The sequence below is a fragment of the Patiria miniata genome, unplaced genomic scaffold (genome assembly GCF_015706575.1).
Source record: "Patiria miniata isolate m_02_andy unplaced genomic scaffold, ASM1570657v1 HiC_scaffold_1, whole genome shotgun sequence".
Taxonomy (NCBI): domain Eukaryota; kingdom Metazoa; phylum Echinodermata; class Asteroidea; order Valvatida; family Asterinidae; genus Patiria; species Patiria miniata.
In genome coordinates, this window is record NW_024037047.1 from 24,727,278 (window position 1) to 24,743,772 (window position 16,495).

The 16,495-nt window shown below is 40.2% G+C and overlaps 2 protein-coding genes across 2 annotated transcripts; both read left to right on the top strand.

Moving 5' to 3' along the window:
• Positions 1–489: 489 nt before the first annotated feature.
• Positions 490–5,608, top strand: LOC119726469 (tyrosine-protein kinase receptor Tie-1-like). The gene is made up of 9 exons (XM_038198176.1): positions 490–1,115; positions 1,324–1,434; positions 2,179–2,345; positions 2,782–2,895; positions 3,867–3,937; positions 4,079–4,119; positions 4,303–4,399; positions 4,923–5,028; positions 5,314–5,608. Exons 1-9 carry the CDS (start codon positions 932–934, stop codon positions 5,383–5,385), a joined length of 963 nt encoding a protein of 320 aa, XP_038054104.1. The 5' UTR covers positions 490–931; the 3' UTR covers positions 5,386–5,608.
• Positions 5,609–11,413: 5,805 nt separating this feature from the next.
• Positions 11,414–15,575, top strand: LOC119732039. The gene is made up of 5 exons (XM_038205410.1): positions 11,414–11,543; positions 12,257–12,291; positions 12,579–12,645; positions 13,435–13,770; positions 14,993–15,575. Exons 1-5 carry the CDS (start codon positions 11,414–11,416, stop codon positions 15,103–15,105), a joined length of 681 nt encoding a protein of 226 aa, XP_038061338.1. The 3' UTR covers positions 15,106–15,575.
• Positions 15,576–16,495: the final 920 nt, after the last annotated feature.

Genomic DNA, 16,495 nt, shown 5'->3' on the forward strand with positions numbered 1-16,495 from the left:
ACGGGAAAAGGGAAAGAAAATGAAACGGAGGAAATAAAATGAAGAAGGAACCGAAAATCCATCTCTGATGAAATTTCATCATAAAGGTCACGCAAATAATATTAAACAGGTTTATTATTGATATGAGATTGGAAAATGAAAGTTGCATGGAGAAGATCAGTAGGGTAAGGCCAAAAATCATTGAGGGCATGTTAAAATTTAATTCGGAAAAAAAAAACCACATGACCTACTTTCTAAAAAGTTCGTAAATTCTGGAAGGAAACAATTCTTGTGTAAGGATTAAAAGTTGTCTTGCAAAAAAGCATGTAAATTGTTTAAAAAGTACGACTTGACTTGATTGTAATATTTGCTCAACTTCATTCCAACAACTGTTCAGAATGGCTTTATATCCAGTCAAAACGTGGAGAGCCTGGCTAGTTTGATCATGAAATTGATGGTAAAGTGGAGGGCTAAACATAACGCATACATGTGCAGTAAGTGTTTTGCGTCGCACACAAAATATTGTGTTTTTGTATCCTCTATTTTTTTCAAGGATGAAACTTTGGACCTGAATGTTTCAGTACAACCAGATCAGTCTGAGGTCACCAAGTCACCGGAAGTGAAATATGAGGACAGAATTACACCACAAGGCCCACACAAACACGAGGACAGAATTGCACCACAAGATCCACACAAATACGAGGACAGAATTGCACCACAGGTTGCACACCGATACGAAAAAAGGATTTCAGCACAAGATTCACATCAGAACGAGTGCAACATTTCACAGCAGGTTGAACACAAATACAAGAAAAGGATTTCACCGCAAGGTCCACACAAATACGAGTACAAACTTCCACAGCTGGTTGCACGCAAATATGAAGACACAATTTCACCGCAAGTAGACAAACACGAGAATGATGACAACAAACCAACACAAGAGGAAACACCAATGCTACCTGATAGTGATGATGATGAGGACAATCTACCTCATTGGGCTGAGGGGTGGAAGGTGCCTCGCAGCGACCTCGTCGTTGATGAGCAAGTCCTCGGCAGTGGGAGCTTCGGTGAGGTACGATCAGGAGTTGTGATGAAAAATGGAGAACTGACAAGGGCTGCCATCAAGATGCTCAAAGGTAACCTAACTACTCATCATGTGAGGTTATGATATACATTACACAGACCTACTGGCAACAGACCGAACCATTAAGCCCCGCCCAATGGTATTTTAACCCATCACAATCGTGTATTAATCCAACATGGGTACATGCGCATATGATGCGCACGGCTTGGAAGTAGTGGCATGGAATGCTGCTCTTAATGTGTTTCTTGTTTCTCCAACAGGCCATGCATCGACGAGTGAAAGAGATGATTTCATGGATGAACTCCACACAATGACCTCCATCGGCCATCATCCTAATGTTGTCTCGCTGCTGGGGGCATGTCGGTATCGAGGTATTTATGGGACAGACAAAAATACTTTTGAAACTGAAAGTCAGCGGTTTATAGTCCGCAATGTGATCAAGTCGAACGAAGTTGAAAGTGGTAATTCAGTCACGTTTTCCAAAATAAATGTCACGAACATTTCGATCATTCAAGCAATTCGAACTTTTCCGAGCTCAATCTGAATCTGCTGGGGTCATACAAAAACACAACACATGGTGTTTTAGCACCAGTAACAAGCGCCCACTTCAATCGTGGTCATCAACACGTTCGCCTCTCAAATGCAAACGATGTTATTTTAACTTGACCATGTGTACTGCACACGGTTAAGCATTTGAACCAACGGAGCCAGAAGTAAGGCTGCATCCGAATCAGCGGTCTAGAGCTAGGTCTAGGTCTGCGCCCATTGAAAATACGCGGGGACGCGCTGACAATAGACTTAGCCGTAGCTCTGGAAGCCCGTTTCGGACACGGCCTTAGTGCAGCTGGAGTGTTTAGCCAATGGGCGCCAGTGATTAGTGCTGTGGGCGCGTATATTAGCAACCACGAACCAGATTTAAGACTCCCGTTGTACTCACTTTGCATACATGTATATCGGTTCTGAACATCAGCATGATTGGTCAAACATTATGGGCGTAGTTCATAATGGATCGGTCTCTGCCCATTTTCAGCAGTTTAACACTAAATAGTCAAATGTATCGTTACTTACATTGACTGTGGAACACAGATTGCATTGGGAACTTTTCTTTTACTCAGAGGTGCTGTACGTAGCGTTGGAGTATCTTCCCCTCGGTGATCTGCGCAGCTACCTGCGGACGGCTCGCTCACAGTCAGACTCAGACGAGGGTGCCTTGTCTTCCGATCAGCTGGTCAAGTTTGCTCTGGATGTTGCCAAGGGAATGGAACATCTTTCTAAAGTGGGGGTAAGAAGCAGTCACATAATTGCACTTGTTCTTCAAATGTTGAATAAGAAAAAATCATTCTTTTCATATTTATATTGTAGGAGTCCCTGTTTGGATTTGACCTGAAATCCGAGTTCTGTTTGGATTAATACTATTCAAGGTTGAAAAAAAGGAAACTTTTTCTGGCAAAAATTCAGGGTCAGATTTAACCTGACACTCTCTTGGTTCAACACGATTCGTGGTCAAAATAGCAGTTGTGTAGTCACAAATGACACTGTTCTCGGTCAAATAAACAAAAGAGTAACACAAAAAAGCGTCGTATTGACCCAGAAAATTGCCAGTGCAATTGAACACAGCTGTGGGTCGAATCTCACCCGAAACTAGGTCAAAATTTGTGGATCACAGTGATCCACAGTGGATTCTAAGGTATTATAATTGTGTTTTTTTATCACAAAAGGTGATCCACCGAGATTTGGCTGCCAGGAACATCCTACTATCTGAAGGGCGAACTGCTAAGGTTTCAGACTTTGGACTGTCCAGAGGGGAGGATATCTACGTCCAAACATCAAAGGTAGTATAACGTGGTGCTTATAGCGCTTTATACCTCAGGTTTCAAAGCGCTTACGAGATAATGTTTAACTATACTCAAGACTCCTATAAACTCCCATATTCCAAGATCGTATTTCAATTTTCTAAAGGGTCCACGCATTGAAATTGTGTAGGGAACATCTTGTTCCTTCTCTTATATGCATGAAAACTATGTGACTTCCCTTTTTGGTAAATTGAATGGCCAAAAGTGCACTTCTTTAAACATTAAACATTTGCCGTGCTTTTACGGACAACACTGGGGGCGCTGTTGCTGTGATTTTATTTTAGGAAGACACTGTGTTTAGTTTAGAGTTTGTTTCTGCATTCAATTGGGGACGTAGAACAAAAGAGGACAATAGGGTCCCCAATTTCCCGAAGGTCCCCAATTTTGATCGCGTAAAAAAAACGTATGGGACGTCTTCCTAAAAAGTTAGAGTACAAACAAAACAAAGGGAAAATAGGGGGTCCCCGATTGCAGGCAAATACGCACTTGGGTGTGGGTTTGTGAGGGTGTGAACCCAAACATTTCCTCATGGAAAACATTAATTAAGAGAAAGTTTGCTCGTTGGCTTACTACCATCATCGCCATGTGCTGTTAGTGAATCACCAAAGAAAAGAACATTTTACAAGAGCAAAATATCCCTAATTCTGTCAACTTGAGGTGCTGAAATCTGTAATCTCCCGAATTCTGCCTGAAATGTGATTACACGTTTGTCCATGAATATATAAATTGGCATTAACGTAAAACCAACATCAAAATAACGCTTTTGGGCTCAAACTGACACTTCTTTGTAATGGTTTGTAACTGTGACCCGGAAAGTTGTATCTAGCCGAAAAGGTGTCATTCTGACTCGGGAACTTATAAGGTCAAATATGACACTGATTCCGGGTAAAACTTACCCGGGACTTTTTACAGTTTAGTTTGAATCTTTGTTCCTTTGCATTTGATTATAGAGACGAGTTCCAGTCCGCTGGTTGGCTATTGAGTCAATCAGGTATAAGAGGTACACGACAAAGAGTGATGTGTAAGTACAAATAACCTTGTTTATCGTTTGAGTATTTAATGCGTGAAGCCAGGCCAAAACCTGGAACATTAAATTTATTTTCGAAATATTGGGCCCTATACTAAATTAAAGAATCCGTGACTTTATTTTTCTCATCGTCAGGTGGTCTTTTGGCATTCTCTTGTGGGAAATAGTCACAGTTGGTAAGAAATATTCTGCTTAAAAATATATTGCCTTTGTTTAGCTAAAATTAAAAAAAAATCTGTTAAGATATTTTCATACCGTTTATTTCCATCAAGATTTTTGGAAGTGGTGTAAAAACCAAACAATTGGTCCTTTCCCTTTCTCCCGCTGTATCTAATTTATATTAAACGTACATTGTGAAGGGGGAACCCCCTACCCGACCACCAAGTGCGAGTCACTAGCCAGGAAGCTGAAGGGAGGATACCGAATGCCCAAGCCCAGCAACTGTGACGACAAAAGGTAAGATGTCAACAGTTAGTTGCATAGTTTATCAGCAGGTAGTTTGCATTCCAAAATGTACAATTATTGCTTGAAAACTGCCTGCTGAAACGTTGTCTTAGAGGTGCATTAATTTGATTAGGAGAGTATAGGCACTTCAGTGTGTCAACATTCATGCTGACTCGTGCGGCAAACTTGACAGAGGTCAAACAATGTCCTGTATGTGGCATGCCTTTTTTGCCAAAGCCGAGCCCCTTTTGATGAGTAGAAGCATTCATTTATATCATGTTGGCATAGGCTTACTTAAATAGTCTGGGAGCCTTTTCAAAAGGTATAGTCTTGTGGACAAAGAGAGATGCAGCCGTTTTAAGCAATGGACGAGCCTCTATAAATACCACTGCATGCGTTTCTAGTTTATGTTTCAAATATGTTATTATTCAAAACTATTCATCCAGTTGATTTATGCCTATGCAAGTGTTAATAGGAGGATCCGAACAACAGACCAATCTTCACACGGTTTTCTTTGTTTTCTTTCTCGTTTTAGTTACGTCCTGATGCGTAAGTGCTGGGAAGAGGATCCGAACAACAGACCAAGTTTCTCTGAACTAGTCTCTACCCTAAGTAACACAGATGACAGTAAAATTCAACATGTAAGTATAAAAACAATTTATCCTGGCACCCGGCATCCTCTCAGATATTTTAGCTGGAGGAAAATAAGCACAAATTGTTGCTTTTGTTCAGACACGCACATTGCTTGTAATATCACAATTTTCTTGGAAGCAATCTTGAATTACTATAAAGTAATGCTTAAATCCGACTTAAATTATAAATTTGCAGATTTATAATATGTCAAATATAAAAGTCTTAGCTACGAGGATAGTTACGAAATCTTATAAAGGAACATGTGCATTTCGTTTCGTTTCGTTACTTTTCAGACCTATTTTTCGTTTGGCCGAGTACATTACGAGAATTTGAGTGCCATCCGGCCCGAATTTGATGACAACTGAGCAATATACATCAGCGTTTTTTCAACTGCGTCAACCGTTTGCCCGTGGCCCCATGTTGTGTGTACAAACAGACGAGTAATATGCAATAATGGAGTGTTGTTATGTAAGCGATAACCGTATTACAGCGTGTGCAATTAAAATAATCGGTATAATGCATGGTATTTTAAATAAGCACATCATACCCGGTCTTACCACGGGGCATTTTACTGTATTATTATAAACGGATCTAGCTACACGTTAACGAACCTTAGTTTGTGATTTGAGAATGCTATTATTATTGAAAATGGTTATATTGAACTTGGACTTTGTCACTTATATATTTCGTCTCTTATCATTTCTCCGTTTGCTTGTTTGTTACTTTCTGACCCCGTCGTAAAAAAAAGGTAATCGTGGTGAGCAACATTATGGCCCACCATTTTATACAGCAACACCTACAACATACCTCCCGTTTGTCGCAATTTCACAGCAATATCGCATTTCTTCAGACTGCGTATAACTCACCATATTGGAAAACGACGTTTCTTTGCCTTTGTTTTAAGATAATTGGTACTCAGTCGATATTTCAGAGAGCCACGTGAGGTATCAATGGACAGCTATAACGATTTATTCTTTAATATTCTTTAATATATGATTAATTATTTTTCTCATACAGCCCATTAAATAGGGAACACCTGATTTGATACACCCTGTATAAAGACACATTGTTAATGTAATTTTTTACAGGTCTGTCTGTCTGTCACTTGGCTTCTTTTTGTTGAATTTGTCGGTTTATTGGCTTTGATTTCGTCTTGGTATTTCTAATAAGCAGGTTTTCCTTGTTTAATACACTCCTAATACACAACTAAATGTACAATAGTTTTGATTAAAAAAAAAGTAAATGTAATGTTATACATGTAGTAATAGCCATTTAATTAACAGCAGAATAATATTTAGTTCACCTTAATAATTGAGAAAACAAATTACAGATGTTAAGCTTTTGGCAAAAAAAATATATTGAGGTATGCTTATGCGTTATCTAAATAATAAAGAAAATGGTATTGTACAGGTTTAAACCTTAATAACATTCAGACAAGCAGCGCTAGTTGAAACTTGCCGGTTGATTGCTGTACATGTCTTGCTTAGTATAGATCGTGAAATAGAAGTCTCTTAGTACTTCTGAAGTGTACTTGTCTGCTGTTTTAGAGCAATTATGTGACATTTAGTTGTTTTGATTGCATTGATTGCTTTTTTGTTTTATTTGTGGAGCAGGTACGCCTTGCTATTATGACAGTAAAGGTACTACGATCTTGTCGTTAAGTCCAGTGCGCTTTATTATAATAAAATACAATTGTGATAGATATTAAGAGCTGATCAATAATTATTGCGTTTTTGTTCCAAATAAAAGGAGGAAAATCCCATGTGACGTTACTTTAACAAACCCGTTCTGTGAATCTCTTGTCAATTTGAAAGAGGGTCCTTTTTGTAATGGAACATGCCTGAAACGGGACTATTGTAGAAGAGGAGTCTGCATTCGGCATGGTTTAAAAAAATATATATATATTTTCTAGAAATAAAATCGAAATTGCCTTCGCCGGCCAAATTACGATTTGCATGCCCTCAAATTCTCCGGTATTAGGGAATCTTGAGGGCCGTGAACTTGACAATTAAAAGGAAAATGGTGGACACCCTGCAGAGGACTGCGCGCTCGTATTAGGGCGAAATGTGGATGAAATAAGGCCCTAAAGTTGCTCTTTTTTTGCAATGGAGCGTAGTTGTCCGTTTTCAAAATGGCGATGGACTTCAGGCCTGCTTAAAGGGATGATCATCTTTGGATGGATTTTTTTTTCCAAAAAGTCGTTAGATAACACCCCCAGCCCCCCCCCCCCCACCCCCACCCCGACCAAAAATAACTGAACGCAAAACGAAAGATGATTAGATAAGCTTTAATTTGATGTGTGTCTCAAACACATTGGAGATTGTGTGATTATTTTTAATAATCTTAGGAAGTGGGCGTAAATATCACTGAGGTATGGCAGTCTATTTACTGGTCTGGAACTTTTTCTACACGAGGTGAAGACAACATGGCTGCGCCCATTGGATACAGTGTTAGATCACAAGAGGGCGCTGTAACCATTTGACGACGAGGTAAATATTACGTGATGTAATTCATGGAAGAAACTTCGGTGTTAGCTGTTTCAACATCAAAAGTATAGTAACGAAAAAATTAAACAGAGAAATTGACTGCAGCGGGGTTTGGGCCTAGCGACCTCCGAAGCACCGAACCGAAATTGGACTCTATAAGAAATTCAGACTCCTTGGTTGTATAGTGCATGCTGCGAAGTGAATAAAATAGTGTCAAGCGGAAAACACAAAAGAGGAATAAAAGAAATGGGAAATTGTTTAAAAATTGCAGCCAGCACGACGGTGAAAAACAAAGAGAGATTAAGAGATTCAGAATTGCATTGGGGAACGGAAAGGATCAGCTCGTGGCTGATAGTCTCATGGTTGGACGGCCCTGGTTAGAGCTGAACTGAAGAAAATTATCCAGAGTTGTATCAAAATGACCAGCTTTGCATTTAAAAAGTACACAAGGCACTGGATTTCCCTTCTAAGCGAATTTCTCTTCTGAGAGACAATGAACAAGGGCTGAAATTTGACGGAAAATAATGATGACGCGCAGATGCAGCTGCCTGGTGAGTGCGTTGTGAATTTAGAACTATAAAAATACAACATGGTTTGAAGGGAAGTAGTGGGAAAGACTGGTCCCAAGGTGTAGGTTCGCGTCGGGAGGTAGTCAAGCTGACCTACACCGAGGGACCAGAAATTCCAACTTATTTCCAGAAATAAACCATGTTGTATTTGTTTTACTACACCTCATCAATAGTTAATAGCCTCACCGCCTTTTCGATAACGGCCTTAGTAGATTTTGCATCTTTATTTAACACGAAGTTCTTCGTCAGTCAATGAAATAGTCTGGTGCCAACAAGTTTTAATGTGTCTTTACTGCATTAGTTACCATGCAACAACAAATTGGTTCCGTAAAGATTACATGCCACAGACTACATGTCTACGAGGCGGGATCCAGATGGAATTGTTGGTGCTTCCAGAAAAAAAAAACCGCACGGCAGCGAGTTTGAGAACGTTACCTGGGCACGTATCATTTTTAATTCCCGGACGCGCGGCAGAATCTGCCAATGATGTGTTTCAATTTCATCATGGATATTTATGAAGTGTAGTAATATGAAATACTGACTCACTGGTGGGATTGAGCATGCCTACGTGAGGATAGTGAAAATGTAACCAATAAAACGGTAAAAGATATTAGAGTTCATAGGAGTCCAAATTCCATGTGACACTGGAAAATTGTTTAAGACCAGCCAGCCATGTCTTTATCATCTGTTTAAGACCGGCCACGTGACGGTTTCACCAATGGAATGGGTAAACTGTCTTTGTTTTTTATAAATTATATATCAATCCTTATTAGGCCTACTGTCATTTAATTGTGGAATTGTGTTTCCTGTGGAATCTGTTTTGTTTCTTTAAAATGTACTCAATATTGACTAATCGTTGTCGAAAAAGCAAGTCAGACAGAACATTTAATTGTATTTTCACAGTGATTTTTCAGGTTGCTTTTGGCATTAATGCAAAATGATTCAATGTGGACGTTGTCATTCTTTATCAATTGTCTGGCTACAGACATTGCACGGGAAGCACAGGTCTGAATATGACCTGGTGTGTTTCAGAGTTCAAAGTGCCCCTGTTTATCCCCGCCCCGCCCCGCCCCGCCCTATGAATCCGGTCACCATGGATGCTTTTTTGATGCAGTGCCTGGCCCAGCTTACCCAAATACACCACCTGCACCAGCATAATGAGAACTGGATCCGCCCTTGAAGGCTGGATAGATAATGATATATAGGCTTAATTTTGCACACTTCCATAACAGAAGTCCATACCGTGGCTCTGTCCACATGAATGTCTGATGCAGACTAGCCTGAAGTCAGATATATTGGGGAAATCATGTCATAATCGCTCTTGTTGTTTATTTGAGAAGCCTGGGTATCCAATATATTTGTTGAAAATAAATAACAGCAAAAATGGAAAACTAAGGAGCGTTTTTACTTCCCTTATCGGCGGAATGCAATTTTGTTTTCAAAACCGTGTCCCCCCTCCCCCCCCGGCAAGATTCGGTCGACAAAATTCGGCGGGACGTACTGTGGAAGTTCCTGCGGCTAAAAAATAAATGAATGCATGAAGCTAAAGAAAGAAACTTGGTACCATTAAGAAGCCAATCATTTTTACTTTAATGTAATATGTAAAATAAAATGAGGATCAGACATTCACGTGAACAGGGCCACGGTATGAACTTTCAACAATCAGAGTCAACTTTAGAAACTGTGATGTATTTTCGATCAGAAACGGAGACTACGTTGTTATTAAATTGATCAATTTGGATGCCAAGTTCCGATGCATTACAACGAGTTACGGAATACCCGATAGAAAATGTTGTGATAAAACGCATGACTGGTACAAGTCTACTAATATATGGGCACACTATCCTTTGATACGTATGCAACGTATGTACTGTGTTCCATTCGGTTTAACCTCCCGGCAATTCGGTCTGATGATGTCAATAAATAACACCGTGTTTAAGCTTAATTTTTTTTCTCTCCAGCCTTCATAAGGGCGGATCCAGAACACATATTTTTTTTCTTGTGGGGGGGGGGGAGGGCGGGGGGAGGAACAAAAACAAATTTGGTCACCCACAACGTGGGTCCCAAAAACTACGGCGTTGGGTTAGGGGCCAGCTTAAGGGCCCAAGAAAAATTGTTGGATTGTGGATGCTCTGTGATGCGATCTGAGGCGATTTCTGACCACTTTAACCAAATCTTTTTGAAGAAAATATTGTGGTGTACCCAGTGCCTGCTTTTATTGCGACGTCACTTAAAACAAAACATGGGGCCGTTTTTTTTTTTTTTTTTTTTTTTTGGGGGGGGGGGCATGGCCCCCGTTGCCCCCCCCCCCCCCCGATCTGCCCCATTGCCAGCCTTGTCAGTAATATAACAGAAGACACCCACTGAATGGCCAGAATCTGGATAGCAAGACTTGTTTTGCATAATAGGCTATTTTCAGGCGTCGATTAGGCCTACTCAAATGAACGTTTTGGGGACATTTGTCATTTTGCCTCAGTAGGTCACATAATGATTAGGCCTATTGCTAGAATGCTAATTCCACCCGCGCATAATTATGATAATATGTAACAAGTTAGATTACTGGAACTCACCATGTGTTTTGTGAAAACTAACACCACCTGCGGTTCGTTATGTTCGGCTCCGTGTTTCATATATTACTCCCAGTCGATTATCGCGCATTTAGTCGGGTAAGATAAATCTCCAACGAAGAAATCGTTGTGATATTGTAGATTTCTTGTTGCCGTGGTATTGCGTGTTCCTCGCACGGAGACTTTCCACGTAGTCCCGACATAGGCCTATGCATGACTATTATCATAACATATTATTTGCACAAGCGTATTCCAACTTGAACTACAACCTCGTCTATAAATTATAGACAATTGTTGCCATAGAGTTCAAAGGCTGAATAAAGTTCAAAGTCAATGCACAGTGCATGCCAGACAGTGTCAGTCTAATATTCCCCTGCAGGGAATAATGGGCCTAAAGACGAGTCGAAATGATTAATTTGGAAAAATGTCAACTCCCATTCTAACTCTAGCAACACCGTCAGCACTGCCGATGTCTGCCTTAATTCAAACCAAGCATTTAGTTCTGGGTTGCTTTGAGCGCAGAAAGGTTCACCCTGCTGGAACCTAATCATTATAAGTATAACATATTATTAGTTTATACTAATTAACAGTAGTTTATTTTAAAACTAAACATGGATGTATTTTTTCCTCGTTGTCTATAAGACAATAGCATATGTTTTGTTTGATACAACCGAAAATGGTAAAATCAGAACATATTTTGTGGGATTAAGATGTCTTTACAACAAGCAAACGGTGACTAGCTGCGGTGACAATCAAAACTTGACCGACATCATGGGGAATGATACCTATAAGGCTTGCAGTTTGACCATCGATCCCGTAACAGAGTCATCAGGAGGTCTTTACGAGTGCAGTGCACACTCCCTCGATATAGCGGCGACCACCGTGCAGCTCGTTATAAATGGTGAGTCTGTGTTGTACAGAACGCTATCTTGTTATTTTGTTTTATTTCCATAAACCAATTTCCCATTTTTTTTACATTCCCCAAACCGTACAGTTTCCTTCGTACCCTCGAACTCTCTTTTTATCCTCCAAACTACGTGTCAAAAAATCATCATCAGGCTACATTTCATCCAGTCTGTCAATGTTTAAGTCCACCTGCTGTCTTGAATTCTTGCTACATGTTCTGCCGGCCTCCATTTTATCTATTTGACCTTCTATAACATCAATAATATCCGTGAGATTTTGTTTTATTTCTTATTTCCCCATGATTGACCTTATTGTAATGTTACATGCAGCAAATTCCTTTCAATAGCCCGCTGTGTTGCGATCAGCTTTTGATTTAAGTATTTAGTGGCAGACCATATTTCTGCTCCATAAGTAACTGTTGTTAGAATCATAGCATGCATAGAGGAAGAGTACTGCTCCGTATGTTTCAAAGAACTCCAGGAGCAGTAGCCTATACTCCGCCGGCGCAATGCTTGATCACCACCAGCTGGAGTCCATTGTTGGTTGTAAACTCTAGTGTTTTACAGCTCCGGAAAAGAGCTCCGGAAATATGCTCTAAATATACTGCTCAAGTGGATTCTTTTGTTCAGATATTCGGGAAGGGTTTGGCCATACGCCAGTGCGAGTTAAATGTTATACTTTGTATAAAAGTTGTATACTCTGTTGTAGTTTGTCTAGAAGGGACAGACGACAGTCTGAGTTCAGTGAGTGAGAATAGAGAAGTTTGCTGATCCCCATGATAAATCAGTGTGTGTAACAATTCAGTTTGTGTTGTTATATAAGTTGTTCTGAAGAAAGTTGTGTACAGTTGAATACAAGGTGTGTGCAGCCAAATTTAAGTTGTACTGAAACTAAGCATTTGTTGTCAAGTCTAATTTGTTTTGACGTTTGGCGACAGATTGGAAAAGAACCTGATGAAGACTGCACTATTTAGTTTTGTCCTTGTGCATCGTTAAACAAGCTTATTTACTTCCTCTTTTTATCTGTTCAGCTGGTCGGGGTTCCTTCCATAACTTTCACTGATGTTGACACTCTGGATACATCATCTGGCATTTTTGGTAAGTCAAGTTTTCTCCGTTATACAATGTCCAACCTCACTTCCTGAACACTTAGTACTCCTTAAGGGCTGTTGTGCAAATATTTTGCCAGAATGGCCTAATCCAACTCCCCACTCCACTCTCAGACATATTCTGCATCAATTCCCACTCGTCAAACACAGATTTAGCGGATACGCATGTGATCTCTATTCTGGTTTATTGCTTTCAAGTGGTTTGCTGTTAAAAACACTGCTCCAAAGCCTGTCTGCTCTCTTGGTTAGTGTCCAAGGTTGCCATAAGTTAATTTTGTTTTGATACAAAATTACGCGGGTGAGTATTTAATACCTATGTGAAAGAAGGCTGATTGGACAATTATTCTTTATTTCAGCTTCGTCTTCCTTTTTGTGGAGCAGTTTGATTTTCTTTCCGTCTACTCCTTTTGAATCCGTAACTGGTTAAATAATGTTGTTAGCCGTGAAGTTCCTTTCTGCCCTCCCATCTTGATTAATCTTCTTCAGATTTGTGGTTCTTTTTCCCCCCTCCTTTTAATGCAGCTTTATTCCACCATAACCGTTGTCAGAAAGTCGCATCTTCTGTCAATGTCCAAATATACCTATGTAGAAATTCTAAATATATATTCATTCATTAACAATACATTTATGTCAAGACTCCAAGCCACTCCTCAGAAAAAGAACAAAACTGGGAATCACTTTCATTCATTTTGAGGTATGTTGTTTTGTCTGTGTGTTTTTATTTCATTTGATCACCCTTCGATGATCCCTCCACGAATTGACAACTCTTCTGTTGAAGGACGAGATGCCACGCTGAATCTGCTGGATCTCTCCACCGGAGCTGTGCTTGACGATCCCGAGTATTGCCCCGTCTGCGTCCAGTCTGACACCACGCGGCAATTCCAGTGCAGGATTCAAGACGCCAAACCTGGGATCTGGAACTTCACGTGGATGTTTGGCAATCAGACGATCGCTACTAAAACCGAGGCGCGGACCGGAGCTGGGCTGGTCAACGTGAGCAGCTCGCACATCGTGGGAAACCCTGGCAACGAGACTCGAGAACGTAACCTAACGTGCCATGCAACGAGCAGTGATCAGTCACTTGATGCCACAGTGCTGATAACATTTTGCGCAGGTAAGCAAAACTTTACGTTTTTTTCTGGTACCAGAGGGCCATTTGTGCCTATATTTGCACCTATGTATCTCACTGACTAACTGACTGCTCTGACCATATCATACTTGTGGGGTGATGTTCCTTTCAGAACACATCACCCCAGAAGAGGATCTTTAGAAAAAGGGATAAAAGGAACACAGCGCTATCACCAGACAAATCTGTCTGGCTGGGATGTCTGCCATCTGACTGACACTGACTGACTGACTGACTGATTCATTGACTGTGATTTTGGGCAGTGCTATCGTATAGGATTAGCCTGTAACACCAATATATGACCCGAAATCTGGTCCTTAATCAATTTAATACAAGTGGGTGGGGCGCTATGGTCCAGTGGTTACGGTGTTCGACTCGTGTGCCGTGGTGCATGATTTCGAATCCTGACCGTGGGAACATGGTGCTTGTGCTCTTGAGCAAGGCACTTTACCATTATTGCTTCGTCCTTCGGATGGGACGTACAGCCGTAGGTAACACTTATCGCTAAGAGAAGGGGTTTGTCCCGGTGCTTCTGGCAGTGGCTGCAGTGTGCACCGCAGCACCTTGTAAACCATTATAAGGTGCTACATAATGGGTCTCATATTTCTCATGAACGTTATTTACCTTTCTTTAATAATTGACATAATTTCCAGCGCCTTGAGTACCTAATTGTTGGTATATACGTGCGCTATATAAGACTCAGTTATGTATTTATTTATCTATTTATAATTCAAGCTTATGTGCTTTGGGACCAGCTTTATTATTTGCTCACATTGTCATGATCATGAAGTTTAAGCACCTCCCATCAGTCAAGATATTACATTGTTATTGCCAAATTAAGTTTAGCATCAACCTTTCCGAATGTCATTTTGACAAAGCAAAAGTTCGTAAGAGCATGACCACTTTTCATTACTGGCATTCTTTCAATAACCCACAGTGCTATTTTTATTTTTTTTTCCAGTTGTTTTTGAAAGAAAAAACTCTGAGTTCTAATCTGATACAAAAAACATCAGAATTCACTCACCCCTTTTGTTTTAAAGGCAAATGTTTTAGGGTTGCTTGTTTGGGTCACCCTGTATATATTGTCTCCAGCTTTTGCGATCGTCTTCGTTTCCCATAACTTTCAGTTCAATATATTAATGTTCAAGGTTTGCCTCCTGTTGTATTTAAAATGGTTGGGGAAAGAATGTATTTTCTTTGTGTCTGACAGAGTCTGAGTACGCGAAGACAGTGCTGCGAGTTCTCGTGAGTATTTGCGTGACTGCGACGATTGCTACGATCATTACGCACATTCTCCTCTGCAAGTATTATGGATACATCTGAAGGGAACACCGTGAGTTTAATAGAGGGGGCGGGGCTTTTGGGGAAGTGGGCATTACTTTTCGTAGTATACAAATCCTTTTGTGAGTTTTCTGTCAAATAATATACGTAATTATTTTCACCTTTGTAGTAACCGGCAGTGCAAAACATGTCTTTGGAATATCATGACGTCTTCTGACTGAAATTGGCTATTTTGTATTTCCTTATGGCTGATTTTGTGCAAATATATGCAAATTAAATGTGCACTATTTTTTTTTTTTGCGTGTATGTGTGTGTGAAACTAAAACTATATGCTTGGACCCTACAGCTTTTTATATTAGGGCTTTGTTTACAACGCGAAATGACTCACCTGCAATTTTATTTGTTTTCCAATTGAATATGTTTAATAAAGAGGCTGCTTGCACTGTGTATTATCTTTTACTTAAGTTCCTACACGATAATTTATTTGTCATGCTTGTATTTTATCCGTCCTTTAAGCTTAAAAGGGCTGGAACGGAATCCCCCCAGTTTGTTTTTCTCTGGGATACCCCCTCCCGAGCTTTCCTGACTTTTTAGCCTCGAGTCTTGCGCATCGTTTAATACCAAAAACAAATAACATAACAAAAACAAAATTATGAGTAACCGAGCAGCGCAAACAAAATATTCACGCCGTGAAAACTGAATTTTCCTATAATGTATTGTACACAAAGCAACATCATCATTGGTGTGTATGAATAATGAATAAGCTGTTTACCATTTGACCTATAGTCATGACATTTCTAGGGTATGTTTATGAAAGGTTGGTCCACGCATGCACCAAGTTTCATACTTTTTTTACACTCAGTGACCCAGACCATCCTCTCCCCCGGCTGTGAGGTCAAAATAACCCGGCCAATTTAAGGTTAATATTGTTAATATTTTTGTAAGCGACAATAGTTTACCACGAGCATCAAAAGTTCATTTTATAAACGATATAATCATGAGAAGCATGAAACACTTTTTGGTGACAAGCTGTAAAATGTACCGGACAGAAACGAAAAAGACTGCATAGCAAATCTAAGAAATAATCCAGAGTAATATCAGTTGGTAATGAAGGTGGAACGTGATGCAACATGCAGAGTAGAGCATGCTGGAGGTCCGGACGGTGTTCCAACGAGAGTGATTCGTCAGTTCTCTTATGAATTGGCAACACCCCTTGCACACATTATTAACTCTTCGCTGCAACAAAATGTCGTACCGAATGAGTGGAAACATGCGATTGTTATACCTGTTCCCAAAGCATACCCCCAACTATAGAAAAGTTGCGCCCGGTATCACTTTCGGATCACTTCGCGAAAATAGCGGAAGGGTTCGAGGCGAAGTGGGTGTTACGTGACATAGAACCTCGATTGGACCCCAACCAGTTTGGCAACCG

Excerpts from the sequence above, each read along its gene's own strand:
- LOC119726469 (XM_038198176.1), top strand. The coding sequence starts at position 932 with ATGCTACCTGATAGTGATGATGATGAGGACAATCTACCTCATTGGGCT. Across the intron at positions 2,346-2,781 it reads AACATCTTTCTAAAGTGGGG|GTGATCCACCGAGATTTGGC; the intron begins GTAAGAAGCAGT and ends TTATCACAAAAG. Across the intron at positions 4,120-4,302 it reads GTGGGAAATAGTCACAGTTG|GGGGAACCCCCTACCCGACC; the intron begins GTAAGAAATATT and ends TACATTGTGAAG.
- LOC119732039 (XM_038205410.1), top strand. The coding sequence starts at position 11,414 with ATGGGGAATGATACCTATAAGGCTTGCAGTTTGACCATCGATCCCGTA. Across the intron at positions 11,544-12,256 it reads CGTGCAGCTCGTTATAAATG|TTTGTCTAGAAGGGACAGAC; the intron begins GTGAGTCTGTGT and ends ACTCTGTTGTAG. Across the intron at positions 12,646-13,434 it reads TACATCATCTGGCATTTTTG|GACGAGATGCCACGCTGAAT; the intron begins GTAAGTCAAGTT and ends CTTCTGTTGAAG.